Source organism: Amblyomma mixtum, chromosome 5, assembly GCF_055824585.1.
Source record: "Amblyomma mixtum isolate Tamu chromosome 5, ASM5582458v1, whole genome shotgun sequence".
Taxonomy (NCBI): Eukaryota; Metazoa; Arthropoda; class Arachnida; order Ixodida; family Ixodidae; genus Amblyomma; species Amblyomma mixtum.
This window is the reverse complement of record NC_143016.1, coordinates 55,660,818-55,682,378: the sequence shown is the minus strand read 5'-3', so window position 1 is coordinate 55,682,378 and position 21,561 is coordinate 55,660,818. Positions and strand designations below refer to the sequence as shown.

The window sequence follows — 21,561 nt, the reverse complement described above, 5'->3', positions numbered from 1 at the left end:
TCCTTGGCACTGCGCCGCGACCAGGACTCCGAGTCGGCCGTGCTTTCAGCCGCGCGGTTGGTTAGTCCTCGCGCGGCCGAGTTGGCCGTCTCGTTGTGGTTCACGTTTCCGCGTTCCGACACGTCACTGCCCATGTGGGCCGGAAACCACTTGATCACCACAGGACTGTTGCGTCCGATGTCTTCGGCCTTGCGCAGTATGCGCGCGGCCTCACTACATACCCTACCCTTGGCGTAGTTCTTCACTGCCGTTCTAGAGTCACACAACACTGTAGTACATCCGGGGTCGGAAACGGCCTAGGCGATGGCCACCTCCTCCGCCCGGTGCGCTTCTCGAGTCCGGACGCTCACCGCGGTCTTCGTTGCACCCGTCGATGCCCCGACAACCACCGCCGCGTATGCGTCGGTGCTCCCTTGATACTCTGCCGCGTCCACGTAGGCGGCGCCTTCTTCTCTGGCGTTGTTATGCCGGGAAACCCGCCCGGATTCCAAATCTGCAGGCCGCAAACTTTCTGCTGCGAACGTCCCTTTGACAAGCCCTGGTGCTGCGCCGCAAGGCAACGCGCCCTAACGCTCCCTTGACAAGCCACGATGCTGCGCCGTAAGTCAGCGGTGTCTAAGGAGAAGCATCGGCGAGCAACGTGCCTGGACACGTCGCTGGGTGCCAGACTACGAGGCGCCGGTTTCCCTTTCCCCATGGTGTCACCGCGCGCGGCAAAATTTGAAGCGGGTGGCCGGCGCGGTCGCTGCAGGTTGGTCCTTTCGGGCTGCCGTCGAGTGCTGCCTTTGGATTGGCCAGTTCTGAGGGGCCACCGTTCCTGAGGCTATATAAGCGCCACCGCTGCCGCTTGGATAGCAGCTACAACTGACGGAGTGACCGAGGGACCGACCCACCGTGAGTCGAGTGCTGCTCACGAGTGGAGTCGGATGGTGTGACGTGCTGGTGTCTCGCTGATCGTCGCTGTGCGAGAACAGTCGCGTTGTATAGCTCTCGGCCCCCGTGCCGATGTTGAACTATATTATGTCCTGTACATAGTGTATAAAGCGTTTTCTTAGTCTCACCGACGCCTGACTCGGACTCTTCGCTACCGCTAAGAGAGCTGGCAACGCTCAGTCACGAAACGGGTGGCGAGCGCAACGGGACCACCTCTATGGCACAACAGCGTGGAGGTCCACGAGAGCCCTGGCCCTCGCCAACCTCCGCTCCCTGTTGTGCTCGGGGTTCACGTTCTTCGGGATCGGGAAGACCCTGAGCTTTCTGTTGATGCTATCTGGTATAGGTACGTCTTTCTGCTGCTTGCCTTCCCTCGGTTCGAGGCCAAGGTCCCGCAGTATCTGTCTTCCGGTTCTCGTTTCGGAGAGACGCTCGAGTTGCGCCGTTCTCTGTGCTTCGGCTATTTCGTCCAGCGTGTTGTGGACTCCCAGCGCCATGAATTTTTCGGTGCTCGTGCCCCCGAGGAGACCGAGTGCCGCCTTATACGCCTTGCGTATGGTGGCGTCTATCTTGTTACGTTCACTCAGCCTCCAGTTGTGGAAGGCGGCCACGTACGTTATCTGGCTAACTGCGAAGGATTGAACGAGCCTAGTCAGGCTCTCCTCCTTCATCCCCGCTTTTCTGTTGGACACCCTCTTGATGAGTCTCATTGCCGCAGCCGCCTTGCCCGCGAGCTTGTTGACCGTTTCACCGTTGACTCGGTTTCGCTGGACGAGCAGCCCGAGTACCCGAATCTTCTCGACCTCCGGTATTACCTGTCCTCCCGCCGTCTTGACCGTGATCTTGGGACGCTCGTACTTGACTTCCATATTCTTTCTTTTCCTGCACGATCCTTTCGGGGGAATCACCAGCAGTTCTGACTTGGCCGGGGAGCAAACGAGTCCAGACCCGTCCAGCTGCTCCTCGATGGCGTTGACCGCTTCTTGCAGCGTTGTCTCGATGTGTCCGTCGCTTCCTCCCGGTACCCATAGCGTCACGTCGTCGGCGTAGATGGTGTGCCGGACTCCCGCTACTCTTTCTAGCCGGGTGGCCACCCCGATCATCACGAGGTTGAAGAGTAGCGGGGAGATCACCGACCCCTGCGGAGTTCCGACGCTGCCCAGCTTCTTCTCTTCGAGCTGTAGGTCTCCCGCACAGATTTCGGTGGTTCGTTCCGTCAGGAAGTCTTTGATGTACTGGTATGTCCTCCTGCCCATGTTTAGCCTGGATACTTGGGCCAGGATAGCCGAGTGCCTCACTTTATCAAAGGCGCTCTGCAAGTCCAGCCCGAGTACGGCTCTGTTGTCCTTGGTGCCCGTCGTATCGTCGATGATCTCGTTCTTCAGTAAGATCATGGCGTCTTGCGTCCCGAGTTTGTTCCGAAACCCGATGATGGAGTTTGGGTAAAGCTCCGATTCTTCCAGGTAACGCTGCCACCTGTTCATGAGAACGTGCTCGAGGACCTTTCCCACGCACGAAGTGAGTGAGATCGGCCTGAGGTTCTCTATGTTGGGCGGCCTGCCAGGCTTGGGGATGAGGATCGTCTTGGCTGCTTTCCATTGCTTGGGTAGCCTTCCTTCTTGCCAGCACTTGTTGTAGAAGTTCGTGAGCGTTTCGATGGCCGCTTCGTTGAGGTTCTTGAGCGCTCTGTTGGTCACTCGATCGGGACCCGCGGCAGACCTTCCATTGAGTTCGTGCAGGGCAACTCTTACTTCCCAGGTCTGGATGTCGCGATCTAGCGTCTTGTTCTCCTTGCCTTGGTAATCCGGGTGTCTTTCCGTGGGGGTGGTCGGCAGGTACTTGGCGTCCAAGCGCCGCTTGACCTCGTCCTCCCCGTGTTCGCAGATTGACTTGTGTAGGATCCTGGCCAGGTTGTTGTGTTGGTGGCCCTTGGTCTTGGTTTCGTCGAGGAGGTGCCGCAGCATGTTCCACGTCTTGCCCTTGTGTATCTGTCCGTCGGCTTCGTTGCAGGCCTCGTTCCACTGTTGGGTGCATAGCACCCTGCAGTGGACCTCGATCTGCCTGTTGAGCTCGGCGATCTTCTTCCTTAGACTTCGGTTGGTTCGTCGCTTCTGCCACCTCGCCTTTATGGACTGCTTGACTTCTATCAGGTGGGCCAGCCGACTGTCCATCTTGTCTATCCGTTCGTCCGTCTCTAGCTCTTTGGTGGCTCCTTCCGTCGTCTCAACGACGTTGGCCGCCCATTGCTCGATGTCCGTAATGTCCTCTTGCACCGCGGGTAGCGCCTTTCGAAAGGCGTCCCAGTCCGTAATGCGATGCTTTCTTATGCCGGTGTTGCCTTGGCCTTAGAGCAGTATGACGACCTCTACGGTGTAGTGATCGCTGCCCAGCTCTTGGCCCGTGTTTCTCCATTTCGCTTCTCTTGATCCTCCTTCAGTTTTGATGAAGGTAAGGTCCGGAGTTGTGTCTCTCGTAACAGATGTGCCGATCCACCAGCAGATGTGCCGATCCTGGTGGGAAAGGCCGGATCCGTGATTAGGTTCAGTCCGACGTCGGTGGCGTCTTGCATCAGCTCTCTCCCCTTGACCGTCGTTCTGTGGTAGCCCCAGTCTTGGCTCGGTGCGTTAAAGTCTCCGCACACTACGAGCGTATTGCTTCCCGCGACTGAAGCTGCCTTGTGGAACAGTGCCTTGAATTTCTGTTGTCCGTGGGACGGGTTGCTGTAGACGTTCACCAGGAAAGTGCTCTCCCTCCTCTTCTTTCCCGTGATTACTTCCACCGTGCAGTGTTCGATGGCGCTTCTGCCTATCATTTCGTGTTCCACGAAGGTGATCCCTCTCCTAACGAAGGTGCAGACCCCTCTGCCCTGTCCCTTTTGCTCGGCGGGCTGTCGTTGCTGCAGAAAACTTGCTGAGATGAGTGTCATTGGTTTCTCTTGATATCAAGGAACGCAATAATGGTAAAATTATCACCCTGCCTGTCATAGAAGTAGATTTACAGGGTTTTGCAGTTGTCACTTCGAAAACGGGAATAGATTTTTCTTCCTGTTTCTGAAGTAGGAACTTTAAACCCTATGACTAAAGTTCTACGATAGGATGATAATTTAAATTTACGCTTATTGCATTCCTTCATGTCAAGAGAAACCAATGGCGTACATTCAGCAAGTTCTCTGCAGCAGAATTCCTTGAAATCTCTCGGCAAAAAGTCGCCTAAAATATAGTGCTCAAGTGTCCAAAGACTTATTTAACTTAAAATGAAATTACACATTAAAAATCAGCACGCAAAAATGCATGTTCCTTGAAGATTTCGTCAGTACGACTTCATTAATTTTTTTTTTTATCTAAGACCCTCTTCCTCCCTTAAATCCGCCCCTGGAACCTGAAAACGTCATCGGGATGAAATTTTAAGTGCGCGGTCACTGACCTTCGGCCGAGAAGGTGTTCTCGTACTCGGTCATGTTGCCCCGGTGCGAGAAGAAGAGCGTGGGGTACTTGTTGACGCCGAAGCGGTTGGCCAGCTTCTGCTCGACCGTGGTGTCCACCTTGGCCAGCAGCACCTGCGGGTCACGCCGCCGCAGAGTGGTCGCCGCGCGGGCGTACTCGGGCTCCAGCTTCACGCAGTGCTCGCACCTGCACGTGCACACGCATTCCAAGCCCGTCGTCCAACGAACAGAGGGTTGTCGAACTGTAATATGCGTTCCATTTATATGCCACGCGTAAGGCTGCACGCTTCAAACGGCATGAAAGTCCCCTTGTGCTACCAGCAACGAATGAAACGCGAACAATAGAAGTGAATACCCAAAAGGAACAAATTAGCCCCTGCAGAGGAAATACAAGTGAGGGTGATTAAAACTTCTAAAGGGCAGTCTTCCAAAGGGCGTGCCCACACGTACAGCGTCCATCGTGGCAGAGCAGCTAGTACGTATATAAAACTTTAATCAACAGCTGTGTGCACGAAACCAAACAGCGCCAACATGCGCCTGCTCGCACGGCAGACTGCCAATCTAAAAGCGCGCATTGCAAAACTGCTTTTCTGTCCTAAGTCCACGAAGCACCACACGACTACGGGTCTTTGGTGCCGCGCTCACCCTGGGGCAAACTCGAGGGCGCACGGTTCACACGTATTGCGCAAACGAAAAAAGAATCCGCTCACCAGGGCGCGTAGAAGTTGATGAGCATGTAGCGCGTGTTGTTGACCACCTGGTCGAAGTTGGACTGGTTGAGCTTGAAGACGTTCAACTGGACGGTGACGCCCATGGCCTCGACGTCCACCTCGGTCAGCGTGGGCGCCGTGTCAGGCTCGAACTTTGGCTTCTTGGGCTTGTCCTCGTCCCCCTCTTCACCCTCCTTGCTCGACGAGGAGTCCTCATCCTCGGTCTCCACCTTCACGGACTCGTCTCCCTGCTCACCCTCGCCGCCGCTGTCCTCCGCAGCCTTGGTCTCGCTCTTGGTTTCGCCCTCGGCGCCTTCCTTTTTCTGCGCATGCGCGCAGTGGCTTCATTCGCTTTCGTTTCGTCGCTCAAGGAAGGAAAGGGTGACTGAGCTAGCGCTGTGTTCGTGGGGCACGGAGCAAAAAACCTTTCCCGCGCCCACCGTCCGTACGTTGGTGTACGCATCAAGTCAGCCCGGAACCCCGCGCAGACAAAGGATGATTCTTCGAAAGCCACCGTCCCGTAAAATGGAGAGCAAACCAAAATCGCTTAGACTCCGGACGATCGGCGTTATCAGACCCCGAAACGTTTATAAGCAGGACTTTTTTATGTCACCTATACAGCGCTGGCATATGATTTTACACCCATGTTTGTAACTTTGTATATAGTGCTAAAGAGAAATATAACGAATGTACAGCTGGTAACCTTCTGTTAGAAAGTGTGCTGAGCGCGAGAAGCGTTTCCGGAGCTACGATTCAGACTGATATTTACCGGGTGCTACTCTGGGAAAATTGGAGTGGCTGCACGAACGAAAAGAACTCGTTTGTATCAATTATTTTAATTATTCACTTAATGCTGAATATGTTGCAATCGCAATATTGAAGGCTGTTTGTTCGAGCCTAACCCAACTGCCTTTCAACACACTGTTGTTTCGCCTAGCCTTTGTTTCAGGCTGAGCTTCAGTGCAACTTTGTATTTGCTTCAGGTCAGAAACGTGGAGGCTAACGAACTATGGAAAGAAAAATGGTGGATGTAACGTTAAGAGACCGGAAGCGAGCAGAATGGGCGAGGGAACAAACGCGGGTTAATGACGTCCTAGTCGAAATCAAGAAGAAGAAATGGGTTTGGACAGGGCATGTAATGCGAAGTTAAGATAACCGCTGGTCCTTAAGGGTAACGGAGTGGATTTCAAGAGAAGGCAAGCGTAGCAGCGGCGGCAGAAAGTTAGGTGGGCCGCCGCGGTGGCTCAGTGGTTATGGTGCTCGGCTGCTGACCCGAAAGACGCGGGTTCAATCCCGGCCGCGGCGGTTGAATTTCTTTGGAGGAGAAATTCTAGAGGCACGTGTACTGTGCGATGTCAGTGCACGTTAAAGAACCCCAGGTGGTCGAAATTTCCGGAGCCCTCCACTACGGCGTCTCTCATAGCCTTAGTCGCTTTGGGACGTTAAACCCTATAAACCAACCACCAAACCAACCAGAAAGTTAGGTGGGTGGATGAGATCAAGAAGTTTGCGTGGATGGTGGCCGCAACTGGCAAAGGACAGGGCTAATTAGGCATGGGAGAGGCATTTGCCCTGCAGTGGGCGTAGTCAGGCTGATGATAATGATGGCAATGAGTCGCTTCGTTCCTGAGTTCAGTGTGCGTCGGCATATGCTGAGATAAAGCTGTAAAAATTGAAATAAACCGCCCTGCATAATTATAAACCCCGGTATATACGCATGCAGATGCTAATTTTTCTGTATGAACAAACGCATCATCACGAATTTTGAACAGCGCGAAGAAAAAAACGTTTTCATCTTTTCTCGCGCTCAAAATACGTAACCTTACAACTCGCAGTTTTTCGTTCTGCCAGAATGCATCATCGAGCACACTGCGTACTGTAGAATTCTGTGGCGGGACATTCTGAATAAACCTTACACCTGCTCATGATGCGCCCTCTGCGGCGAGCATTCGGCAGACACCGCAAATAAAGAGAAGTGCTGAATTTCCAGAAGCAGAAAAGTGCTAATCGTGCTAAACCCTCCCTAATGATTTCCATCATGAGCATTATTTCAAATCTTATACACTTGTGGAAACAGGCGAACTCTTTTGCTTTCGGATTGCACAACCAGACAGTCTACAGCAGTTTGATTTCAATGCTGATCGTCTCGCATACCGTAGGCTCCTGCAGCTCCGGCGCAAGCTTGGACTTGTCTACGTCGAGAGTCGGCTCCTTCAACCCGGCACCTGCGGTGAGCGTGGCCAATGGTCAGATTAATGCTGTAAACACGTCCGTTGCCTATTGTTAAGGCAACATTATACTCGGGCTCCGTTACAATTTGCTGAGCTGCATGGTATGTTCAGGTCTTTTTATGAATTGCTCTTCATCGCCTGTACTGTAAAGGCGACTGCATAGTGGAACCAGTGGGTGGTCTCCAGAAATTTTCAGACACCCAGATATGATTTATACGGCGCGTTGTTGTCAGTGAAGCACGCAACAAGCAAGCATTTACAACGGCGCATATCTCGACAATGACGGTTCCCGTATAACAGAAACGGGGGTTTAACGTTCCAAAGCGACTATGGGACGCCGTATTGGTCGTCTCCGGATAATTTCGACCACCTGGGGTTATTTAACGTGCACTGACATCGCACAGCACACGGGATCGAAATTCGACTGCCGCGGCCGGGATCGACAGATTGAGTCCGGCGTTCGGCCGCTGAGCACAAGGACGCGGAATCAAATCCCACGGCAGCGGCGTCCGCATTTAATGGAAGTTTTTATGAGAGAAAGGGAGACATGCAGTATCTGTCTCGCTTCTCGGTGGACAAATCAACACCGCCACGAGGGAATAAAAAAAAATGACTTTTAATGAAAGGAAAGACGAAGAGTGTTAATTAGAGGTGGACACCCGCCGCGGTGGCTCAGTGGTTAATTCGAGCTTGGCCGTGGCGGCCTCATTCCGATGGGGCGAAACGCAAGAGGCGCCCGTGTGCTGTGCGATGTCAGTGCACGTTGAAGATCCCCAGGTGGTCGAAACCGGAGACCTCCACTACGGCACCTCTTTCTCTCTCACTCCCACCTTCCTCCCTTCGGCGCGATTAAAGTGTTGCCAAGTGTTGTTGTTGCGACTGAGAGAATAATTAAAAGGAAAGTGCACGGGCCTGCCAACTGGCTCCAGCCGAGCCACCACCGCTGCCACGTGCAGATAGAGGAGAGTTAAAATATCAGAGGAAAGATAAAGAGAAAAGATAAGACGCGCGTCGCAGCAACAACCGCGTACGCCGAAGCGGACGCTGGCTGAAAAAACAGATAAGTCACCACCTCCTTTATGGCTGTTGCCAAGTGGCGCGCTACTGAGAAATTTTATTTACTCAACATCCAACTTTTTTAAAAAATTGGCGGGGGCTTAGCTTTGGTTAAGCCTGGTAGGTTGCGAAAGCAAAAGCGCAGCTCCTCGAACAGAAAGAACGCAGTGCGCCGCGTCTACAGGTCACGCGTGGCTACCGGCCGCCGCTGCGCGACGACTCGACTTGGTAGCCCTTCTCTCACCCTGGTATGACGGCACGCTATGACGTCACTAGGCATGGCATGACGTCAGATGTCATTCTAAATGTCACGCGTGGCTACGGGCCGCCGCTGCGCGACGACTCGACTTGGTAGCCCATCTGTCACCCTGGTATGATGTGACGCGCTATGACGTCACTAGGCATGGCATGACGTCATATGTCATTCTAAATGTCACGCGTGTCTACGGGCCGCCGCTGCGCGACGACTCGACTTAGTAGCCCATCTGTCACCCTGGTATGACGTCAGAGGTCGTTCTAAAGGTCAAACGTGGCTACCGGCCGCCGCTACGCGAAAGGCCGTTCATGAGCGTAGTATTGCTTTCGCTATAAAAAAAATGGCTGAGGCTTAACTTGGTTAACCCTGGTGAGATGCGAAGCATATCGTGGTTTGACTTAAACGAGGAGTTTAGCCTTCGTCGTGGGGGAAGACATCATCATCATCATCATCAGCCTGACTACACCCACTGCAGGGCAAAGGCCTCTCCCATGTCTCTCCAATTAACCCTATCCTTCGCCAGTTGCGGCCACTGTATCCCCGCAAACTTCTTAATCTCATCCGCCCACCTAACTTTCTGCCGTCCCCTGCTACGTTTGCTTTCTCTTGGAATCCACTCCGTTACCCTTAACGACCAGCGGTTATCTTGCCTTCGCATTACATGCCCTGCCCAAGCCCATTTCTTCCTCTTGATTTCAACTAAGATGTCATTAACCCGCGTTTGTTCCCTCACCCACTCCGCCCGCTTTCGATCTCTTAACGTTACACCTATCATTTTCCTTTCCATAGCTCGCTGCGTTGTTCTTAACTTAAGCTGAACCCTCTTTGTTAGCCTCCACGTTTCTGCCCCATAGGTGAGTACCGGTAGGACACAGCTGTTGTATACTTTTCTCTTCAGGGATATTGGTAAGCTACCATTCATGATCTGAGAGAACCTGCCATATGCGCTCCACCCCATTCTTATTCTTCTAGTTATTTCCCTCTCATGATCCGGATCTGCGGTCACTACCTGCCCTAAGTAGACATATTCTCTTACTACTTCCAGCACCTCGCTACCAATGGCGAACTGCTGTTCCCTTGCTAGGCTGTTGAACATTACTTTGGTTTTCTGCATGTTAATTCTTAGCCCCACTGTTCTGCTCTGCCTGTCTAACTGATTGATCATGCTTTGCAGTTCTTGTCCTGAGTGGCTTAGCAAGGCAATGTCATCAGCGAATCGCAAATTACTCAGGTATTCTCCATTAACTCTTATCCCCAACTGTTCCCATTCCAGACCCCGGAATACCTCCTGTAAGCAGGCCGTGAAGAGCATTGGCGAGATCGTGTCTCCCTGCCTGACACCTTTCCGTATTGGAATTTTATTGCTGACTTTATGGAGAACTATAGTAGCTGTGCAATCGTTATAAATATCTTCCAATATTTTCACATAGCACTCTTCTACACCCTGATTCCGCAATTCCTGCATGACAGCTGAGGTTTCCACTGAGTCAAATGCTTTCTCGTAATCAATGAAGGCTATATATAGGGGTTGGTTATATTCTGCACATTTCTCTATCACCTGATTGATAGTGTGAATGTGATCTATTGTCGAGTATCCTTTACGAAAGCCTGCCTGATCATTTGGTTGACTAAAGTCCAAGGTTGTCCTGACTCTATTAGCGATTACCTTTGTAAATACCTTGTAGGCAACGGACAATAAGCTGATTGGTCTGTAATTCTTCAAGTCCTTGACGTCTCCTTTCTTATGAATTAAGATAATGTTAGCGTTCTTCCAAGCTTCTGGTACTCTCGAGGTCACAAGGCATTGCGTATACAGGGTGGCTAGTTTTTGTAGCACAATCTCTCCTCCGTCCTTCAACAAATCTGCTATTACCTGATCCTCACCAGCTGCTTTCCCTCTTTGCATTGCTCCTAAGGCTTTCTTTACTTCCTCCTTCGTTACTGGCAGGATGTCACATTGCTGTGCTCGACTGCCTCCCTCAGTAACTTGATTAGATTCGCTACTGTATAGATTTTTGTAGAAATCTTCGGCTAATTCAACTATCTTATCCATATTGCTGATGACATTGCCCTGTTTGTCTTTCAGCGCATACATCTGGTTTTTACCTATGCCCAGTTTTCTCCTCACTGATTTTAGGCTACCTCCGTTCCTTAGAGCATGCACGATTTTCTCCATGTTAAACTTTCTTATGTCGGCTACCTTGCGCTTATTTATCAGCTTCGATAGCTCTGCTAGTTCTATCCGTGCAGACAGGGGGAAGACAACGGCATGGCTACAGCGGAACGCCGACTAACCCCGAGACGCGCGTTGGGTGAGCGCCTGGATTGCCACGGAAGCCGCGTCCGCCTGCCCGGTGGAGCGAACGTTTCACCTACAACGACTGTGAACGCGCGTTCGAAATGCGCGGGAATGCCGCTCGAGGACATTCCGGCGTCTGTGCGATGGCGTCGTTCTCCCTCTCCCAGCGCGTGACGGCGATCTGTCGTGACGTCATTGTGTCACGTGGTGTGACGTCACCATACCACGTGGTCTGCACGGCGTGCAACCGCAGCGACGGCACAAGTTGGAGCCCCGTCTCTCATCTGTCGTGACGTCATTGTGTCACGTGGTGTGACGTCACATACCACGTGGTCTGCACGGCGTGCAACCGCAGCGACGGCACGAGTTGGAGCCCCGTCTCTCATCTGTCGTGACGTCATTGTGTCACGTGGTGTGCACGGCGTGTAACCGTCACGAAAGGCTTGGGTTACCTATTGTAATATGCTTCGCATAAAAAAAAATCGACAGCATCAGGAGTAACATGAAGGCGAAAACTGCCCGGCGACGTCGGCGCCAGCCATGGCAGGTTGCAGGTGGTTTATGAGGGTTTCCCCTCTCCACCTTCCTACCGTCCCTCTCCGCCTCTATATACACCACTAGCGGAGGTGGCTACGACAGACAGAATGACCAGCAAAAAAAAATTAGGGGCGATTAATTGGATTGATGTGGAGGAAATGCGACATCATACTTTCACTCGCCAATCTATTAAATGAAAATTGGTTTTGAAGAAAGGAAATGAAGTAACTGGCTCACAAAACTCGGTGGTCACCTGAGCCGAGCCTGAACCGCAACGGAATGGATAAAGGAGGGAGGAGAGAAGAAAGGAAGAAAGAGGTACCGTAGTGTTGGTCTCCAGAATAATTTCGACCACCTGGGGATCTTTCACGTGCCCTGACATCGCACAGCAGACGGGGGGGCCTTTTGCGTTTGGTAAATTGGTAAATTTATTTTTGAGGAAAGGAAATGGAGCAGTAGCTGTCTCGCATATCTCGGTGGACACCTGAACAGCGCAGTAAGGGAAGGGAGGAAGGTGGGAGTGAAAGAAGAAAGAAAGAGGTGTCGTAGTGGATTAGATTGGATTGGAAGACATTTATTCCGTCAAAAATGCAGATGCAGACGGTCCGCGCTAGATGGCCACCAAACCATGGCTGGCGGCGACTTGGGCGGCCCACTCGGTGGCCAAGGCTTGAATGCCCGGGTCCGAGCTGACCAGCACGGCCTCCCATCGCTCAACAGAAGGAATTCGTACTAGATCCTCCGGTGGAGGTTCTTCTTTACATTGCCAGGCAGGTCTCCGGAATTATTTCGTGCACTGATATGTCGCACAGCACATGGGCGCCTTTTGCGTTTCGCCTCCATCGAAACGCGCGCCCTTACAAAAAAAGTTTTAGACAGTCTATAGAGTGTCTATAGACTTCTGTCTATAAAGTCTATAGACTGTCTATAGACAAAAGTCTATAAGCAATACAAATGCCATAGACAGTCTATACGCAATCTATAGATTTATGGCCATACACTTTTAGCAGACTTTTGTCTATAGACAGTCTATTTACTATGAACAGACAAAAAGCAATATCTATAGAGTCAATAAGAAATCTATAGACTGTCTAGAGACCATTTTATAAGGGCGGCGGCCGCGGACGGGTTCGAACCCGGGTACTCCGGCTCGGTACACGAGCGCCTTAACTACTGAGCCACCAAGGCGGGTGCCAGTTCGTATGATTTTGTTCCAGGTCTCAGTTCATTGTCTTTCACTCCCCAATCTACTCCAAGTCTGTTCAAATTCCTACTACGCAACTAGGCAGAATGGACTACCATTTTTGCGCTTCGGGAGGCTGTATATTTTATACACAAGCGTGCTATTGTCTGAGTAATTTTCGTTTTGAAGCGAAAAGCTGCGCTTCGCGTGAGCCAGAGGCCAGATTTGCCACTTCTGCGCATGCGCGAAACCGAGCGACGTCACGCGCAGCGCAGGTGGACGCCGACTCCGTAATAGAAAAAAGGAATAAAAATAAGCACAGAAACGAGAACAAAAATAAATGAAAGAAATAAAATATGAAATTTAAAAAAAAATAAAAGAAACAGTGCGCCAGGACACTCTCATGTGGACACCCAAACCGCGCCGTAAGGGCCTTAAGGCGAATGAAATGAAAATTGGTTTTAAGGAAAGGATATGCTGTATCTCATATCTTGGTCTACACCCGAAAGGAATGGACACCACAGTACACGTCTCTGAAGCAACCTTCTAAGACAGCACCGTATTCACTACACGCGCGTCTTCTCCTCCGCCTCCGTACAGGCAGTGTGTGGACGGCCGAACGCCTCCACCGTTATCGTGGTGCTCCCAGTACACTGTGCGCGAAGGATGGATGGATGGAAAAAACTTTATTGGACGAGATTACCAGCGCCTCACTGCAAGACTGCACGATAGCTGAGGCTGAAGAAGCGGCCGTCGCTCTAGCGGCAGCGGATCCGAGGCTATCGGACTGGGCGGTCACTGAGAATTCTTACTGATTCACAAGCAGCCTGCCGCAACTATCACTTGTTACTATCTTTGCGGCAGAGTCGGTCACGGAGAGCTCCGCATACTCCGCTCTGTAGACTGCAAGACGCAACAAACACATGCAAAACCACACAAGCCGATCAAATATGAGATCATCTGGGTACCGGGGCACACGGGGGTGGCAGGAAACTAAGAGGCGGACAGGATAGCTCGAGGATATACTAACTACCGAGCATCCAACGTCAACGACCTTGAGGAATCCCTGCCAGTACCTCAGGAATACTCGGCCATACTCAACAACTACAAAGGCAGCAGGATGCGGTACCCACCACCGCACAAATCTTTAAACAAAGAAGAGGCTGTCACATGGAGACAACTTCAAACGGGGTCATATCCAAATCTAAACACACTAAGTAAAATTCACCCCACACTTTACGCACTCAATTGTCCGTGGTGCCATGAAAAATCTACACTGTATCACATAACATGGGCATGTCAAAAAGTCGACGTCGTCCCAATTATACAAAACCCAAGTGCGGAGCAATGGGAGGGTCTGCTCTCCAGCGACTGCCGCGATGACCAGATCGGTTTTATACGGCGAGCTCAGCTGACGGCAGCATCCAGCGGAGCCCTGGAATAGGGGCAACCGGCTACGTCAAAGCCTTCCTCTCAAACAGAATGGCAACGATTGGCCTGGGGGCGCTCAGATCAGACAAATTCCTTACTCAAAACAAAGGAACACCTCAAGGATCGGTCATCTCCCCTCCGCTCTTCAACGTAGCCATGACATCATCATCTGGGTGAACACAGGCTCGCTCGGAGAGAAAGAAGAGAAATTAGAGAACAACGTCAGAGCAAGAGGGCTAGCATGCTCCACCGAGAAATCCGAGCTCCTAAGAGTTTGGAGAGGAAAGCAAAACCGCACAGTCCCCACTAGCGACGACTTATGTTGTTCTCTTCCACACACGCTTTCGCATTACACCACGTAAGAACACCTGAGTAAAATTACTCCCTAACGAGGGGTGCAAATGTATCCGATCAAGGGTACGACTAGCCGTCAAGCTACAACACGGAGCGCTATAACTATGACTGCGAATCGAATGAAAGATGCATTTTTTTTCGTGAATTCTCGTGCACTTGTGTGCAGATTACCAAAATATTTCTCCACCTCTGGTTCTGCGTCAAATTTCATTCAATGGTTCTTCAAAGCTAAACGTCTACCTCGAGGGGAAGTCGATACCGGAAAAAACACTCATCAGAATCTTGGGGATGTGGATACAGTCAAACCAACGCTGCACCCACACCCTCGCCCTACTCAGGGCATCCACTCACTCTACGTGACCCGCATGATCACGCTCATCTCACACAGACGTCATGGCAGAGTCCCTCGTCATGGCATGCGAGAGGAGGACACAGTCAAGCTGGTTAGAAGCCTGGTAGACAGCCGAGTGACATACAGCCTCCCCTACTACAATCCCATCAAGAGTGAGGTACAACAGGCGGACGTGATTTACACAAAGCCTACAAAACCGCACTCCACCTTCCTCACAGCACTTCAACCGAAAAGCTGCTAGCCCTAGGACTACACAACACTTTCGATGAATTGAGAGAGGCACTCCCAACCGCGCAGACTATAGCAGACCCCATCTGGCAGGAGCTGCTAAAGAAACTGGGACGCGCCGATCAGATTCATGAGATACAGAGAACAGAAACAATCCCGGACGAATATCGCATCAACTAAAAGTAACGCCCATACCCAGGAACATGGATCCCAACTACACAAAGCACGCAGAGAGGCAAGGGCTGAATGCCTACAAAAGACATTAGCACCCCAAGAAACGACGGTATACGTGGACGCAGCCACATACACGAGAACAGCGGGGCAGCACAACAGCAATGCGGTAACAACGGTGATTGACTCGACCCTATACGCGAGATCACCAGCGCATCACTACAGTACTGTACGATAGTCGAGGCTGTGGAAGCGGCCATCGCTCTAGCGGCAGCGGAGGGCTATCGATCTAAACGGTCTTTAATAATCCTTACAGACTAACATATACGCAAGGCAACCAAGATGGCGCTGGGAATACCGACGTATTCTTCGACCGACAAGCTTCTCGGCATGGCCAAACACAACGACGTTGAAGAGTTAATAGAAGCTCATCTGTCTAATCAAAGAGTCCGGCTCAGTCAAACTTCGGCGGGACGTCGCGTTCTTGCCAAGTTGGGCTGGCAAGAGGCAGACCGGAAGGAAACAGGACCGTTACCCAGGTTGTGGGCGCATAAAATCGTGAGTAAACCGCTGCCTCGAAACATGAGGCCGGGTCGTAACGACGGCCGCAGAGCGGCTCGTATAGCGGCCTTGACGGATACATTAGAGAAAATAGAAGAGGAGGAACAGGGTGTCACTCTCTTCACAGACGCTTCGTTACCCATGTTTTCATCGAAAGCCACGCTGGCAGTTACGACGCGGGATATGCTCGTAACCTGCGCCTCTATTGAGACGTCTTTTCCAGAGGTGGCAGAAGAGGCCGCGATAGCGCTTGCACTCGCGCAGCCCAAAGTGGGAAGAATTGTCACCGACTCGCAAAAGGCGTATAACAGTTACAGAAAGGGGTGGGTGTCTCTTGCGGCACTAGGAATTCTCAAAAATAAACGCGACTTTCCTGAAAGGAAAGTTGAGTTGATATGGACACCGGCTCACTCTGGGCTGGAGGGCAACGAGCTTGCCCACCAGTTCGCCCGAGAGATGGAACACCGGGCAGAGGAACGTGAGCCACAGTCCATTATTAGTTATAAGGAAATTACGAACTATTACAAGACGGAGACGCGACGTTACCCCGATCCCCACAAATCGCTTACCAGAGAACAGCAAGCGATCTACAGGCAGATACAGGCAGGATCCTTCCCGTACCTTTACCTTCAGCACAAGATGTACTCGGAAAGGTACCAGAAGGAATGTGATTTCTGCAAGACTGAGTTAGGCACGCTCCAACATGTCATTGGAGTATGCAACTTCATCAAGGAAATCCCCCCACCTCTTACCTGCCCCACTACCCCACCCCATCCCTCATCCTCCCTTACCGAGCGATGGGAGACCTTGCTAACCAGCCCCGCCGTGGAAGACCAGCTCGTCCTGATCTCCAGGGGCCAGGCGGCCAGGGATGCATATGGGTCCCGTGAAGAGGGAACCACTCCCATCGACGGCGTCTAAGCAGACGTCGTATAGACCTTTCCCTGGGCGCTGCCATATTGTTCCCTGGACTGCAGTGGGCACCTCCCGCTAGCACGGTGGAAGCGGCGAAACGCCTCCTCTCTGGACTGCTAGAAATCGGTTCCGCCGCCGGAAACAATATGGCAGCGCCCAGGTTGGAAAGGTGTATAGCTCGAGCAAATAAAGTTGTTTCTCTCTCTCTCTTACAGACTAACAAACAGCATGCCGCAACTACCTACGCGGCAGAATAGGCCACAGAGCGCTCCGCATACTCCGCTCTGAGAGCCACATAACACAACAACAACCAAACGAAGAACCAATCAGGTATACAATAGTATGGACGCCGGGACACGCGGGAGTAACCAAGAGGCGGACAGGATAGCTCGAGGGTACACTTATTACCGAGCATCCAACGTAGGCGACCTCGAGGGGAACGAACCTGTACCCCAAGATTATTGGGCGATACTAAACTATTACAAGGGCTGCAGAAATCGGTACCCACCACCACACAACTGCCTTGGCAGAGAGGACTCTGTCGCGTGGAGGCAGCTACAAACGGGCTCATACCCGAACCTAATCTTACTCAACAAAATGTACCCCACACCAGGGGCGTACCCAGGAGGCAGCTTCTGGGGCTTCAGCCCCCCCCCCCCCCCCCCCCCCGAATTTTTTTCGAAATGTCACGTACCGCTGACCAAAACAACCACCGGCGCCGGAAGTCATTCTGGATTTTGTCACTTACAATGTCTTTTTGAGACTACAAAAGACCTTTTGGCGCGAACATTGCTAACTCGGGTTGGATTTCGTGGCAATGCCCATGCACTTGGAGTCACGTAACGCAAGCACCAGTCAGCATCATGATCAAAAATACCATGCGAATACGAAAATTTTGAGGACCAATAACCGATTGACCTCGCTTATTGAAAGCCCCGCCCACGCGGCGTTTCCCAACATACACACTCGTATATTGCTTATTTCAACTTGCGGCATCATTCGTGCCTTTCGTGTGTCCTCTTTCCTTTTTAGCTAACTGCTTTTACTTTTTCTTTGAACCAAATGAATTAGTTTATTGGGGTTTAATGTCCCAAACCAACTCAGGCTATGAAGGACGCCGTAATGAAGGGCTCCGGAAATTTCGACCACCTGGGGATCTTTAACGTGCACTGACATCGCACAGTACACGGGCCTCTAGAATTTCGCCTTCATCGAAATTCGGCCGCCGCGGCCGGGATCGAACCCGCGTCATTCGGGTCAGCAGCCGAGAGCAGTAGCCACTGAGCCATCGCGGCGGTGCTGAACCAAACGGATACCCATCTGTAATTACGGGTGTAGAATAATTGTCGCCATGCCGGCAGTTAAAAGAATACGTACTTTCGTATTGATTTCTACATTGTTCCTCTATTCTGACCATATGATGCTGTCGCGACCGCAGCATGGCCCAAGTACCACGACTTCAGCATCATAGTTTTGTTCTTGCCTGGATCGTGTCTTTCCGTGTGTAAAGTTTACTATTTGTGATTGCGAAAGATGTTTATCTGCCTTGTTTGACGCATTATATAGAGTGACTTTTGCTTAGATACGTAGATTTAATAGAGACATAAGTGTATTTAAATATCTTGTTGCGAGGTTTTGTGTATATATATAGTGACTGTTTCCATTGACACTTTTTTGTCCTTTATCAAGTTGCATCTTCGCATTTCTAATAATCCATTTTATCTTCGCACTTCTAATGCATGTTTTGCAGAACTCCTCGTTTATACATGTGCCCGTTGTTACGTCTGAAATTTCGGTGCAATTACTGGCAATACATGACCAGTGACAGCTGCTGCTGCGCCGTACACTGGAACGAAGGACAACGTCGTTGAGATTTTTTCCTGGCCGTTGCAGATGTACAAAAATGTAAAATTTCTTGAACGAGAAAGATTCATTAAAATATTTGTCCTCTATACTTGCTAATTTATGGCCTTTACGTTTGTTATATCAGTGGCATGCACTACTTTGCTGGTTTCGGACTGATAAAGTTCAAGACTTTGTGCGATATTTTCTTTACTTATTAAATACGCAAAAGCATGGAAGCATTGGTATCAGTTGTGTCTGCCACGGTTTTTAAGACATACGAATGCATTCTTTTATTTAAAAAAATGCATACTTCACTTGTTTAGACAGTGTGCAGCTTTATCTAATACACAATAGCATTGTCAATATGGCAATACAGTTATTATTCTTGCGTTTGATCCCTCCACAAATTCTATGAGGAGGCCGCGTTGCAACATGAGCCCCCCCCCCCCGAACAAAATTTCTTGCGCCACTGTCCCACACAATACAATGACAAATGTCCTTGGTGCCAAGAACCACCCACGCTGTAAAACATAACGTAGGCATGCCAGAGGATGAGCGTGGTACCCGTTATAACAAACCCGAGTGCGGAGCAATGGGAGGGAGTGCTCTCCAGCGATCGCCGAGTCGACCAAGAAGGTCTGATTCGGCGAGCACAACTGGCAGCAGCACCCAGCGGAGCCCTGGACTAAGGGCAACCGACCTTTGTGCAAGAAGATGGACGAAGCCATCTGAAAACCGCAGAAGACACACGAATCTGGAGCTTAATAAAGTTTTTCACTCACTCACTCCAGAGCAATGTGAGTGCCCGGGGAGAGAGCGCGCGGGCCGCCTGATCGGCTAACTCATTGCCCATGGAGTCCCTCGTGGCCGGGAGCCCAGATGAGGTTGCGATTTAGAGGGTCGCTGCACCGACAGCAATTTTGTAGGATGCGCCAGGCGAGAGGAGGTATCCAACCCAGCTCATGATTCCGACCGGCCCCCTTCGAGTCGGTAAGGATTTGTTTCACTTGTAGGAGGGAGAGAGCGGGGGCGCAGTCGCGATTTCTTCCGGATGTGTTGTGTGCAGTAGGCGCGGAACGTGAGTCCTGCCACTGTGTTGGTGTTGTAGACCCCTGCAGCGATGAACCACCCCCGACGGTGGGGACCGACAATGTCCACGTTAAAATCTGGCCGCGGCGGCCGGATCTCGCCTCGTCTGCTGTGCGATGACAGCGCACGTTTAAGATCCCCAGGGGGTCGAAATTAATCCGGAGCCCTCCACTACGGCGCCTCTTTCTCTCTTCTTTCATTCCCACCTTCCTCCCTTTCCTTACGCGGGGTTCGGGTGTCCACCGATATGTGAGGGCTGCTGAGCCATTTTCGTTTCCTCAAAAACCAATTTTTCGTAAATGCTAGAGACACGTGTAATGTGCGCTCAGTGCACGTCCAAGGACCCCAAGTGGTCGAATTATCCGGAGCCCTCCACTACAGCGTCCCTCATAGCCCTAGTCACTTTGGAGGGTAAACCCTATAAACCAACAAATATTTCACTCCCACCTTCCTCCCTCCCCTTACGGCGCAGCTGTGTCCGTCGTGAAGTTAGTTACTGCGCCTTTCATTTCCTCAAACACTAACGTCTGGAGGCGGAACGCAAAAGGCGCCCGTGTGCTGTGCAATGGTGGTTGAAATTACTCCAGAACTCTTCACTACGGCACCTCTTTTTCTCTTTCTTCTTACACTCCCACCTTCCTCCCTTCCCTTACGGCGCGGTTGAGGTGTCCGCCGAGATATGTGACAGATGTAATGCAACATTTCCTTCCCTCAAAAACCAGCGCGGATCGTGCGCTCAGCAGCTGAGCCCGACGACGCAGGATCAGAGGCAAGACGCGAAGGACGCCCGTGTGCTGTGCGATGTCAGTGCACGTTAAAGATCCCCAGGCGGTCGAAATTACTCCAGAACTCCCCACTACGGCACCTCTTTCTCTCCTTTCGCCCTCCCACCTTCCTCCCTTGCCTTATGACGCAGTTGAGCACGGTTCGGAAGCCACCGAGATGCGAGACAATTTGCGTCATTCCCTTTCCTCAAAAACTGTTTTTTTTTTTTTCAGTGGTTAGCGCGCTCAGCTACTGAATCTGAGTACTTGGGTTCTGACCCAACCGCGGCAGCCACGTTTCGATGGAGTGGCCGGTGTGCTGTGTAATGTCATTGCACTTTAAAGATCCCCAGGTGGTCGAAATTATTCTTCTTTCACTCCTGCCTTCCTCCCTTACCTTACAGCGCGGTTGAGGTGTTCACCGAGAAGTGAGGCAGTTACTGCACTATTTTCTTTCCCCTAAAAACCACTAAACACTAATCATTTCGAACACTTGGGGAACAGACATCGCGCAGCACATGGGCGCCTTTGCGCGCGTTTGAAAATTGGATTTTGAGGAGAGGAAATGGCGCAGTAATTGTCTCACATCTCTCAGCAAAACGCGGTCGCCGTGGCCGATTGTTATCTCTGCCATGTTAGCGAGCGACCATGCGAGCGACTGAGTGCCAGCATCCGGGCATACTCCAGAACACGTGATGCTGACGTCATAAAAGCGCATGGCTTCAGACTACGCGAAACTGCTACGCCTCCCATTAACTGCTAGTGCTGTAAAATGCTGTGAGGCCAAGTTTTGCGTCTTTATCGGATCGAGAAGGGAGATGTGACAGGTATGGGCGCGGTTGTTTTGTACACACTAGTAAATACATGCAGAAACGCGGCATCGTTCCTGGTTAGAAGCCCGGTTTGCCTCGAGGAAAGGATTGAGTGTGGCACCCAGACCAGGGTCTGTAAAGGGAGAGAGAAAGTGGCCGTAATGGAGCGTTTCGGGATTAATTTCCACCACTTGGAGTTCTTTAACCTTTGCTGACGTCGTACGTACAGTACACTGTCGGGCGTTTTTGCATTTCACCCCCATCAAAATACGGCTACTGCGGCCAGGATGCGAGGTTGCGACCTCTCTCTGAGCAGCTGAACACCATGACCACCGAGCTAAAAGGACGGTATTGAGCTGACTGCAATCAAAAGTCTCTCATCGCCTCAAACA

At 51.3% G+C, this 21,561-nt stretch overlaps 1 protein-coding gene across 2 annotated transcripts in view; it reads right to left on the bottom strand.

Moving 5' to 3' along the window:
* The window catches only part of LOC149342219 (protein disulfide-isomerase A4-like), a 30,436-nt gene that overhangs the window by 8,349 nt on the left and 526 nt on the right, over nucleotides 1-21,561 (bottom strand). Inside the window, exons 2-4 of one of the 2 annotated variants that reach the window (XM_089544520.1) lie at nucleotides 7,240-7,310; nucleotides 5,086-5,408; nucleotides 4,357-4,562 (exon numbers count right to left, since the gene is read on the bottom strand). In XM_089544520.1, coding sequence (XP_089400646.1) covers nucleotides 4,357-4,562; nucleotides 5,086-5,408; nucleotides 7,240-7,310 — 600 coding nt within the window. The remainder of the gene's footprint in view (nucleotides 1-4,356; nucleotides 4,563-5,085; nucleotides 5,409-7,239; nucleotides 7,311-21,561) is intronic. The other variant, XM_089544522.1, reaches the window with a different exon arrangement.